Genomic DNA, 11983 nt, shown 5'->3' with positions numbered 1-11983 from the left:
AAACGAGGTCCTTTTTTTTTTTTGTGTTTTTTTTTTTTTTTTTTTTTTTTTTTTTTTTTTGTGTTTTTTTTTGTTTGTTTGTTTGGTTTTTTTTTTGGAAACAGTTTTGTGACTGTTCCAGCTGCTATTTCTGTGTTTGTCTTTGAAGCCAAGGTGATACTTGAACTTAATTTAGCAATTGTTCCAGTGATGGCTTATGGCAAAACAGAAATATTCACTGAAAATATGCTGTGTGTAAAATCTCTGGAAAATGACGCACTGATGAAACTGAAACGTTTTGAATTTCAGGATCACTTAAGTGAATTGCTAATAGCACTGGAAGAAAAGTCAATGAAAATTGAAGCATTCGTGAGTGATATTGAATCATTATTTAACTCTGTTGAGGTAAGTCCTGTGTTACATCATATTAGTTTTCTTCCCCTCTACTAAATAAGTTCTAAGATATGCTTGCCTTGTTTTGTAACATCATTGCTTCTACTAAAATAGGCTGTTGCGAAGAAAAATATTGCTTTTTTTGCACATTATTGCAACGTGGAATTTGTGACTGTTGAGCACTGGAGGAAAAAGTTCTCTTAATTTTGTTTACACTTATAAAAAGCTAACACTGTGTCTTTATTTATAACCTTGTATGAGGCATCTAAATGAGTTGCCCTGTACCTTAAGTTGTTAATGCCTAAGTTCTTAAGCCTTGAGAACTGTATTAATTTCAGTTGAAAGTATTGACTTTTAGCTATTTTGTAGTCAGACTTCCTGTCTCAGTACTTAAATACAGAAGTTTAATTTTAAACGCTTGCAGTAAAAAAAAAAAAAAAAACCCTGCCATAGTTTTTAAAGTAATTCTGCAGTATTATTTCTGCCAGATGAGTTGCTTACCAAAATAAAGTTCTCTTATTGCCAGGATACCAGGAGTCTAGTGGATGTCTCATGTATGGGTAACTGAGAATTTTTGTGTATTCATTATATCTTGTAGTTTTATTCCGCAGATCAATTTGCATCTGTTTTCATTTTGCAGGAAAACTGTAAGAAAAATGCAGAGTTATTGGAGAAGCAGAACGAAGAGATGCTTAAGAAAGTGGTAGCACAATATGAAGAGAAATCAGAGAACTTTGAGGAAGTGAAGAAGATGAAAATGGAGTACCTGTATGAGCAGATGGTTAACTTCCAGCAAACTGTTGATTCAGCAAAGGAAACCTTGGAGACAACAGTAAAAGAAATGGAAGAAGTTGATGGATTTGTTTTCCTAAATGTAAGTAAAAATGGCTTTCATTCTGTCGCATCTATAATACTAGTTAGGAAAGCACTTAAACCACACCTAGGCTGAGAATGAGTTATTTACCTTCCTGTTTTTATTTTTTAAAAACTTTTATTCTTTAAGATAGCTAAATTATGCAAGATCACCTATTGCACTATGAAACTGCTGAATCGTCTGTTTTTTCCTGTGAATGCAGAGAGAGAATTGCAAAGAAGATTCACAGGATCAAAATGTGACTTAGGCCATTAAAATGGTGCTGTTTTGTGTTATGAAGAGAAGGCTAAGAGAGAGTTCAAGAGTTTATTTGGAATTAAATATCCACTGAGGAGTAAGAAATGTTAGAGTAAAAGATGATACAAGAAAGTGTAACTGAAAATTACTTGAAGCAGGGGTGTTGTTGGGTTGTGGGGTTTTTGTGGTTTTGTTTTATTTTTAAATGAGCAGACAGATACAGTAGTTATGCACACAAATTACTGATGCTGTGATAAATGTTTACTACTGAAAAACAGCAAGTGTCTATGTGGTGCTTAGTTACTGACTGGGGATGAACCATGGCAGTAGGCTAGGTTTAGTAATGTGCATGTGAGGTGCATGTCTGTAACAGTCCTTTCTGGATGCAAAAAACACCTCTTGTGAGTCTGCATGACTGGAGTTACATAGCTCATATAGCTGTCAATTGTAAACTGGTTTCAGAAGGTCTTTAATGGCCTGGGTCCTCAAAGATTGTCCTTGTGCTGCAAGCCTTGTCCATAACTGAGCTGTGGGACTTTCTCCTCTGTATAAGTGTATGAGCAGTTTTGAAGGGGATGGGATTTCTGGGACAATAATCTCCCACTATGGAATTGGCACATAGTCTGGAAGTTGCAGAGAAACTATGCTGGGATACAAGAAAGGAAAAGTAGAAATTAGTGTCTAAAGACAGTTCATTCATGAAAAATAAAATGGCTTTCCCCAGCCCATATGCCAGTGGTTATAGAGATGGTGGAGCAATATTTGGCTTTCTCCCCTGTTCAGGTTATGCAATACGTTAGCATCCTGTAACCAAGTCATTGCTGTGGTAGATTGGCTATTTTGGGATGGACAAAAAATACAGCTTATTTTTCTGAACTTTGTGAGGTACTGGATTAGTGCTTTGGCAAAGAGACAATTTTGTAATCTAAAATTCTGTGGGGTGTGAAAATTAGTAGATTCCCCATCCCTTTCTGTTAGTGGTAAAGAAACTTTTCTGTGCACAAGCCAGGAAACATTAGCTGAAGATTTATCGAGCTTCGGGCAAACTCTCACTCCACGAGTACACATTTCTCCCAGCTTCTAGTAAAAAGAAATTATCAAGGAGACTTCAGTCAGAACTTGGATTTAAGTGATCCAGATTTTCAGGTGATTTCTTTCTGCAACATTCTTGTTTTGAGAAAGTATTTGACTATTGACTTACTGAGTCTTTAAACCTGGATATTGAATACTGATCCCCTCAGGAACTTAAAACCAAATTTACACTCAAATAGTCTGCTGAGACAGAGCTTTGAAGCAGAATATTTTTAAGGAACCAAATCCTCTCCTGATGCGAAGGAGCAGCATCCCAGACAACATCAAGCCATTAAAGCTGTCTGTATTTTATGTCTATGGAGATTAGCAAGGCTGTTAGATAAGTAGCTTTTCTACATTTTCAAGGTTTTGAAAACTATTAATACGTTTCTTTTTTTCCTCCTCTAGTCATCTAAAGAATTGAATAAAAGGTATATGAAGTATGAGCTAAGTGCACTGTAGTGAGTACTAGGTCTAGTATGCTGGATGCCTCATTTAGTATTTGCAAGCTTTGAAAATACACTGCTAATATTCATAGATCCTTTTATAAACCTTGCAAATAATGAAATTAAGAGAAGATTTTATACTTGTTGCTGTAACTGCCCATTTTTGAAGTGTTTTGCACATGTTCTGTAATATAGCAATTAAAGAAGCAGCATTTTAAAATGTCAGCTCAATTTTAAATCTCTACACAGATATTTTTAAACAGATGTTCCTAGTAGTTGTTATTATACACACATATGCTAAAACCCCATTTTGCCAGTGCTTCCATCTCTTAGGCAGCACTGGTATATTCTTTTTTCACTAGTCTGGTTGTATATTTACCTGGTCTCTGAAAATTTATAATGCAAAGTGTCACTTACATGGATGTTTTTTTGGTTGGATTGTATTTCTGAACACAATTCCAGGAGGGGAGATAAAAAAAAAAAGAAAAAAAAAAAGAAGGAGAGAGACTAAGTAGCTTTCAAAAGCTTACCAGAATACTATGGGCTGATGTTTTCCTGTGCCTCTTCACCAGCACTGCCTGATTCAGGATGTGTCAGGGAGCTGGTGCCTCATCACAGCCACATCCAGGCCCACCTGCACGTGCCAGTAAATACATACAATCACAAAGAGTTTTTTGCCATATGTGATTTCCTTAAGGGAATCATCTTGGCAACACCCATCCTTTATGAGAAAGTGTTCAATTATAAGCCCATATTCCCTCAATAAATTTTCAAGGGTGAACTACAAATATTCAGACAGGCTGGCTGCAGACCCCTCCTGTGCCAGCCCCCAAACCTGCTTTGCCACAGCACCACCGCTGGCTGCCCAAAGGGCGTGGGTGTTGCACCGCGCATATCTAACACACATACTCTTAGTCAGTGGTGCCTCAGCCATCATAGGGATACGCCTGCCGACACGGGCTGAGGAATAATGATGACACGAGGGTTACAGTTTGTGGTCAAATCAAAACCCAAGGAGTGTGTTCTAGAGAGAACGTGCCAAATGCCCCTTCACGGTTCCTATTAATCTACAGAATTAGATCTATAAATCAGGACTCACCTGCTGTAAGTCAAAATGTGAGTCTGGACATATATCTGCATGGAGTTTATTGCACAAGAGTAAAGCAGGTATGATGGGACAAAACAATTTTCCAAAGCTTTCTTGTTTACTTAGTCTTTACTTGTTTACCTATACACTATGCTTATTCTGCTTTGTGCATGAGTTTGGTTGTTACTGTGCTTTAATAATACCTGACTTGCTAAAATGTTAAGAACAAGTCTATATAACAATGCATGTTTTTCTAAAGAAAGTATGTTTTGTATTTGTTGTGCTTGGTTAAGATTATGCATAATTAACTACTTCAGTGACCAAAAAAAAATAAGAGAAAGGTAAAATTCAGTTGTCTTGGAAAAAAAAAAAAACAAACTTTCATTTCCTTGAAGCTGCTTCTGCCTCAGAATTAAAAATATGTTGGTTTTTTTCCCTATAATGAACTCAGCAAATATGGGCTAATTAAGTGGAATTTATCTTCCTTCTCTTTTTTTTTTTTTTTGGCAGCTGCTTTGCATTATGTCTTTGGAGTCAGCTGCTGTAGTTTAGCTCATATGTTTGCAACCTTTAAAGGGAAAGTATTAGTAAATCTGAATCTCGGTGCTTTTGGGAGTCTTCAAATCCTCAGATTCTCACAGGTCAAGTGCATACAGACTGTGTGTGCTCTCACTGTGCCCCTGATCCAAAATCACAGTATGCTCTAAGTGCTAGAGAAACAGCTTCTCCTTGCATGGTGTGTTCATGTTCATGGGGAATATTTAGAGAAGCATACGTTGCATGGTCTTTGCTTCTGGCCTTTGGGAAATTATGTGATGCCACAAAGGATATATATGGACAGCTAGGTGTTTTTTCCAAATAGGTTACTCTCTGCAATGGATGCTACCCTCTCTTTTGAAAAGATGCCCAGTGCTTTTTCACTGTTCGAGCACTACGCGGATAGTCCAGGACAAACCAACCAGCATTCCTTAAAACATGTGGCTGGTAAGAATCTCTGAATGCCATCTTTACAAAAGCTAACATTTTGGCAATGCTTTGGAAATTTTAGGAAGCTAAAAACAGAATCTATTTGAGAAGTATAAATTTGCAAACCATGTAATTAGCAATCAGAGTTGAATGTAAAATGAAGTTTAATTGAGCACAAATGTTTGGCTTATAGTAGGATACTAAGATGAGCAACAGAGGGAAAAGTATTGCAGTGGGGGATTCTTGCATCTTTTCAAGGATCTGTACCTCAGACTAGCAGAAGGTCTCTGTCTGTAAATCTCCTGTGACTGAAGAGGTTGCTGTTCCCCTAAAAGCAGCGACAGAAGAGGCAATCAAAGGGTCTCGTGAGCTGTCTTCCTCCAAGGGTGGCAGCTATAGCTTTGCTGGTGTGGGGAGGAGAATTGGGAGCTGGCTAATGGCTCAGGTCCCTCAGCTTGTGCCAAATGAAAGCAGGGACCCAAAACCCCCACCAGATGTGAAGGGAAAATGGTTAACTCTAGCTGGAAAAAGCCTCTTCTTCAGCAGAGGAAACAGCAGGGAAAACTGCACATGATAAAGGAGTTTATTCATCTCTATTTGATACTTCATGTCCTATAAAAACAAACCTGCCTGTGTGGGCCTTCTGCTCTGCTTGTACATACAACTATAGAAAACATCTGGATCTGGAACCTGTCAGTGAAGAGTTTGTCTGCAGTTAATTATGTTGGAAAGGAGTAAATATCCATTAAACATTTGGTGGTTTGTTTTGTTTTGGTATTTTGTTTGTTTGTTTGTTTGTTTGCTTCTGGAGGCTGGGCAGATTAGGTAGCATCAAGGGAAAACTTCCTTGCACTACGGCACTTCAATGAAAATTGAACTGAGAAAATGTCACACTTTTTTTAAAAAAATATTTAGTCAAACTTGTGGTGCAAATATCTTATTTTTTGACTAAAAGTTATTTTAAAAGGGACTAGCACTTTGAAAACACAAATGTTTTGTTCCTCAAAAGAACAGTTCAACTTCTTGGTTTGAATTTAGTTTCCTTCAAAAGTTTGTTTCATATTATAAAAAAAGAAATTAGAAATCAAATGCTTCTCAATGTTACCAAACTGAATTTTGATAGTTTTTCCAGAATTTTCATTCTTTAAGCTAGCTTCTATTCAGATTTGGCATAGTAATACATATTGCAGTTGTGGAGTTTCTGTGATCATGAATAGTAATTTCTAGGCTACTTCACAAGGGAAAAAAAAAAAAAAGGCTGTTTATTTCCATGGTCCACTGAAAGGAAATATTTTCCTAATGACGATTTTTAAATTGACCAACTCTAGATGCAGTAAAGACAAAATGTGGCTTGTTTTTGGCCTTGAGAAGGATATTTTTTTTTCAACGGGAAGCAGATGTAATACTACTGTACTAGTAGCTCTGTATAAATCATAACGAAACAGCCAGCATCTGCATTTGCCTTGTTCATGCCACAGGGGATCATCATCATTACTGTGAAGATAACTGAAAAAATGTGAAAGCTTTCTGCTAAGATTCTAAGAGAAATCATGCAATATGGAAATTTACTGGGTGAGGAAATAGAACCATGTATTTTTGTTCCCTGCAATCACTTTAACAATGAACATCTTTTGGGGCTGTTTGCTTTTTTTCTTTCCCCTCCCTCTCTTTTAAGCAATAATCATAGAGGGGAACAATATCTCATCAGGGATGGATCTGTGCTGATCAGGGAACAAAATTTTTATGAAATCTGGGGAGTCTTGGAGGTCTTTGAAGCACTTTCTGTGAGGGATGTCCCTGGTTGTCTCATGGGGTTCAGTTGCTTTGGCAGAGCAAAAACCTGCACACCAAGAATTGTCTGTCCACTGGGTCTGTGGAGAAAATGACCGTAACAGGGAGAAACATCCAGCTGAGCACCTGCAGTGGGAGTCCACCTCTGGGCAGGGGTGGACCCAAGGCTGCAGGGAGCCTCCCAGTCTCCAGTGCTGTTAGAGCCTTCCTTTGGCTGAAGCACAGCCTTGCGGCTGTCAGTGTCAGTGGATCTGGCACGCTGCATGAATCCCTTCGTAGTGTAGCAGGTCTCTTCCCCTGCCCACCCCCCGGGGTCAGCTACATATGTCTGTCTCTGGAGGAGACCTTCTTCTGCAGGCTCACTTTTCCTGTCAGTGAGCTATCCCCTGCATTTTGCTACAGGCAAGTGCTTTCAGTCACTGCTTTCATGGGCATCCTCTTCATAGGGTGTCCTCTCCTTTGGTACCTGTGCTACAAGGCAAGATCAGATAGGGGAGAACGTGATTACCCAAAGGATGCTGTGTTAGGCTCCAGGTTCTTCTGGAGGAGGTGGCCTGAAGTTATTGGGAGTCTCTTGGGGTTTCATCAGCATGTGTGCCTCAAAGTGGAGCACAGAGCTGGACAGCTCTCGCTGTGACAAAAGAGCATGTCTCCTGGGGAAAGGAGAAGGATCACTGGAGCTGAATGACAGCTTTGCATGTCCAGGGTTGCCACAGCCCTGGGAGCCGCCTAGCTAGAGGTCAGCAATGAACAGCTCTGCCATGACTCATCTGCAAGATGATCTTGCCACATGGGGAAGGACCCAAGAGCTGGGCAGGAGCACTTTGTGCTGGGTTCAGGTGGTCGCAGTACTAAGACTGGATCTTATTTTGTCCATACTCAGAGGGAAACTGACAGATTCCAAAGCCAAGAAATTACTTTTTTTTTTTTTCTGTTCCTAGTTTAGGAGGACCTATTGCTCTAAAGCTGCACCCATAATCCATATTTCACATACTTGCTGTACTTGTTCTGTGGAAATAAGCAACCTGAGTGGAAATAAGTAACCAGATTGCCTCGTGAACCTGTATGTAATTTGGCTGAAAATAAGAGAGTGTGAATAACAACAGGAGGCTTTTCTCTCAGTTCCACAGGCACCAACTGTTGTACCTCAGGAACCAAACTCGGCCACCAGCTCCTCCATTGCCATCTACTGGGCTGTGAACGACGGGGATACCATTGACTGCTTCCAGGTCTACTGTATGGAAGAGCCACAAGCCACCAAAGATACAGGGGGTGCGTGGGGTGTTGCTTCGTGATGGCAGGAGTCCTTCCTGCTCTGGCCTGGGGCTGGCAGAGGGGAGGCCAGACTGCAGGGGAGGGCCAAGGGCACAGAGAGAAAAAAGCCTGTGAAGACATCATGCATAGTACTTAGGGTGGATAACAGTGAAGGAGTGCAGGAGGTAGATGGTCTTCCTTCTCATCCCCTTTGTTCCCAAAAATTCAAGATAAATATTGTGGTCTGCAAAGTCCAGGACACTTGTTTTCAAAGAAGCAGCAACATCAGGGTTTGATGTGCTCTTTTAGGAAGTGGCCTGACTGTCAGAAAGGATGTGTGCATGGTGCCCTGTGGGTACTCACGGGGTCTGCAAATAAGAGCTGCCAAAGGGGTAAGCTTAATTCGTTTTTTAGGGCCCTGCATGTTATTTGGAAATGTGTCCTAATAAAAAAAATGACAGGAGAATACAATCAGTATTTTCACAGTATTCCCACATGTAGACAAAGATTTTTTTTCAGCATGACATTAAAATATTTCCAAATCTTAAATATAAAATTGAGAAAAGAGAATTGTAATGCTCATTCATTAAAAAGCTCAGACTGATCACACAGTCACTTTAAGCAATGAGGCTCTGCACAAATTAATGTGTTTGTGTGGGTGCATGCTAAAGAATGCTAAGGGCTTTTATAATAGTTAATTTATAGCTAAGGGATATAATGTTCTTTATGAGAAATAGTTGCGTTATAAAGTGGTGATGTCAGGGTTGATAGCTGCTGATTGTATATCCCAAATTTGCAGTCTAGTCCTCAGTAGGAATGAGGGCCATGATCTTGCCTTGCCATCAATGGGGTTTGAGTGCACTCAACTCAAGGGCACAACAGAAACTTTCTGTTAAAACTGAGTCAAAGTATGAAGCTCTTGGCTAGTGACACTTCCTCGATGTTTTCAGTTGACTGGTTTGTACATCCTGGTTGAGAGGTGCCATCGTAGGCCCCACCAGTGCAACACATGAGTGTCATGTCCTCTCTGTGTGCATGTGCTTTTCCTAGATTTGGTGGAAGAGTACCGAGTGACGGTGAAGGAGAGCCACTGCATTTTGGAGGACCTGGAGCCAGATCGCTGCTACAGTGTGTGGGTCATGGCTGTGAATGGCACAGGCTGTAGCTTACCCAGTGAAAAAGCCATTTTTAAAACGGGTATGTATATATGTTGGTATTTTGTTATTTGCAGATCCTTAGAACAATTTTAGTCTGTCCTGTTACTGAAACAGAAGAAACTACTTCAATTAGCCCATCTGGTAGATAGCAGGCAACTCACTTAGCCCTATCTGCTAAAAGATAGAGGCAAAATTGCTCCTGGGAGAAAACTTGAAAATATTCAGATTTGAAGATATTTCCAGTCTCGTGCCTTGTGACCAGGGCATTGTGGCAGCACATTATTAATTTCTCAGTGCACTGCAGTGCTCTGGGGAAGCTCTGTGAAAGCCACCTGGCTGTTCCTTGCTGATGATGATTCTCCTGTGGAAAACAGAGGTGTCAGCTGAATTTTTTTGCAGCTCCCAGAGAAATCTACATTGTATTGATTTAAATTATAAACATTTCAAGGAAATTCTGCTTTACCGAGGTTATATGCTGCATCTAGCTCAGTGGGACACAATTCTCAGGTGTGGCTGAGAGGCTCTGCTGCTGTTTAAGTGGTATAAATTAAGGTAAGGAATTAGGCAAGTATTGTTTATGAGTTTCATTTGACTGATTAATTTTTCTGATCTTTATTTTCTTTAATAGTTTTCATTGATAAAACTGTTGCTTCTTGAATTACAAGCAAGTTTAAGCATCTTGTATTGGAGGCCCTCTAGCCAGATAATTTTTAGTGCTACAGGATAAAAACAATCATCCCATTCTTGAGGCCACAAAATACAGTTAAGCGTATTTAACAATTTTGTAATGAAATTCCATACAATACTGAGTGTACTGAAATCCCTTGGCAGCAACTACAACTTCAAGCCCTTTCTTTACTCTACTAGACTTCAGTTTTGTTGATAATTCTCCTTGATATTCAATTGCTATTCATATTTTTAACAAATATTATTTTCCAGAGAATCACAGTAGAAATTGAAATTTTATAGCTTTAACAGTCTAATTATCAGCATGGTGCAGAATTCCTGTGAAATGGTCAAATAATAGTAAGTTATTAGTAGCTAATAAATCATATTTTGTAAAGGAGCTCTTACCCCTCTGAAGCTGGTGTTTTTAAGAACTGGTTTTGCTTTTTGGCATCAGGCTTACCACTCTTTTTCCCCAGACTGAAGCCCTCTAAAGAAGTTAATTTCCTTGAGTCTCTGAGGCCTTCTTTTGGCCTGTTTCTTTAAGAAAACAAATAAACTAGATAAAATAAGGACTCATTAAACACCTTCCCTCAAGCTGAGGTGAACTCCCTCTGGAATGCACTGAGCCCCAGCAAGACTTGTGAGGAAACTGCTGAGCACTGACTGATGCAAAACCTCTGCATCCTCTTAACACCCAAGGCAGAAAGACAAAAAATCTCAGAAGCACAGTTAGAACTTTTTCTGGTAATCTCACTCCATCTACTCTTTGGACAGATAATTTGAAATTAAATAAATGTGTCACTTGCTCATTGTAGGTATTGCTGGATTTAGCTATTAATTTTTCATTCTTTAGGAACAAATGCATTTAAAACCAGATAGTAATTAAATATGTCAGAAGGTATTTCAGGGATTATTTCTAAGGAAGATACCCAGATGTATTACCAGATGAGAACGTATCCCACATGTTCACTGTTCTGCTGAATACCTGGTTTAGCTGTTCCTCTAGTAAAACATCAAGTACATCTTAACCCGAGCTGCTTACCTCCTGATTTTTACTAAACCATGAAGCAGATATGTACTTGTGGTGTTTTTCCTATTCTACTAACAACAAATTATTTTTCTTACAAAACAGAATGCTTCCAGAATGGTTGTTGCAGTTCTACAAGATTATCTTTTCATAAAATTGTCTAATTTCTGATTTTTTTCTCTTTAAAAACAAAATAACTTTCTATGACCTTTTTTTTTAATTAATGAACTTTCTTTTAAGGCTTCGTATTAGAACTGTCTATATGAGTTTCAACAACAGGTTTTAAGATTCGTTTATGTTGCTATTCCCTGGAAAGGGAATTCAAGTAAATACAACTATTCCTTTTTCAGACGTGCAATTTCATAAAAAAGCTTTTGATTACTTGCATTCAGTGCTCTATTTTACATTCCATTTTCCATCTTGCAGTTGGGCCTGTAGTTCTTAAACTGACACTCTATAAAAGAGAAATTACAGGACCAAATTTTATCATTGCAAAAATAAACAGGACATAATTAAGCAGAAAGTCACCGCCGCCCTGTCAGTTCTGCAGCAGCACATTTGTTTCTGATGCAGTTCATGCAGAGACTGCTGAGGACAGGATTGAGGCGATGCAGGGAGAACTGTAGGCAGTACTGCCTTGGTGCTCTGCTCCTTGAAAATTGGCAGAAATGAGGAAAATATTCTTGAGGAAAGGCATAAAATTCTACACGGGTATTCTTAGGATGTGCAGTAATGCACAAATATTCACAGTGACTTTCCCAGAACGGTGGGATTTTTTTTCCCCATAATGTAGCCCTCTGCCACTGAAACACAAACAATCACAAGATCACTGTTGGACGGGCAAATCTAACGACACCATGGGTTTCTGGGGAGGGGACTCTTCCTTTTCTTCACGAGCATCCCCTGGCAACGGCGGCTGCTGCCGTCCTCATGATACAGCTAACATGTCCCTGTGTCCCCAGCACCCGCCGTCCCCACCATCAAGGCTGAGGACTGCACGGCGTGTTGGGATGTGGCCACGGTCCGCTGGCG

General features: G+C 39.5%; 1 protein-coding gene across 1 annotated transcript in view; it reads left to right on the top strand.

Moving 5' to 3' along the window:
• The window catches only part of CMYA5 (cardiomyopathy associated 5), a 45999-nt gene that overhangs the window by 22338 nt on the left and 11678 nt on the right, over positions 1-11983 (top strand). The window contains 7 exon segments of the mRNA XM_008936837.1: positions 289-384; positions 1013-1246; positions 2963-2985; positions 4950-5071; positions 7967-8116; positions 9149-9295; positions 11914-11983. The exon segment at positions 11914-11983 is cut by the window's right edge and continues 25 nt beyond it. Coding sequence (XP_008935085.1) covers positions 289-384; positions 1013-1246; positions 2963-2985; positions 4950-5071; positions 7967-8116; positions 9149-9295; positions 11914-11983 — 842 coding nt within the window.

The sequence above is a fragment of the Merops nubicus genome, unplaced genomic scaffold (assembly GCF_000691845.1).
Source record: "Merops nubicus isolate BGI_N331 unplaced genomic scaffold, ASM69184v1 scaffold3900, whole genome shotgun sequence".
Lineage (NCBI taxonomy): Eukaryota > Metazoa > Chordata > Aves > Coraciiformes > Meropidae > Merops > Merops nubicus.
This window is presented reverse-complemented; position numbering and strand designations above follow the sequence as displayed.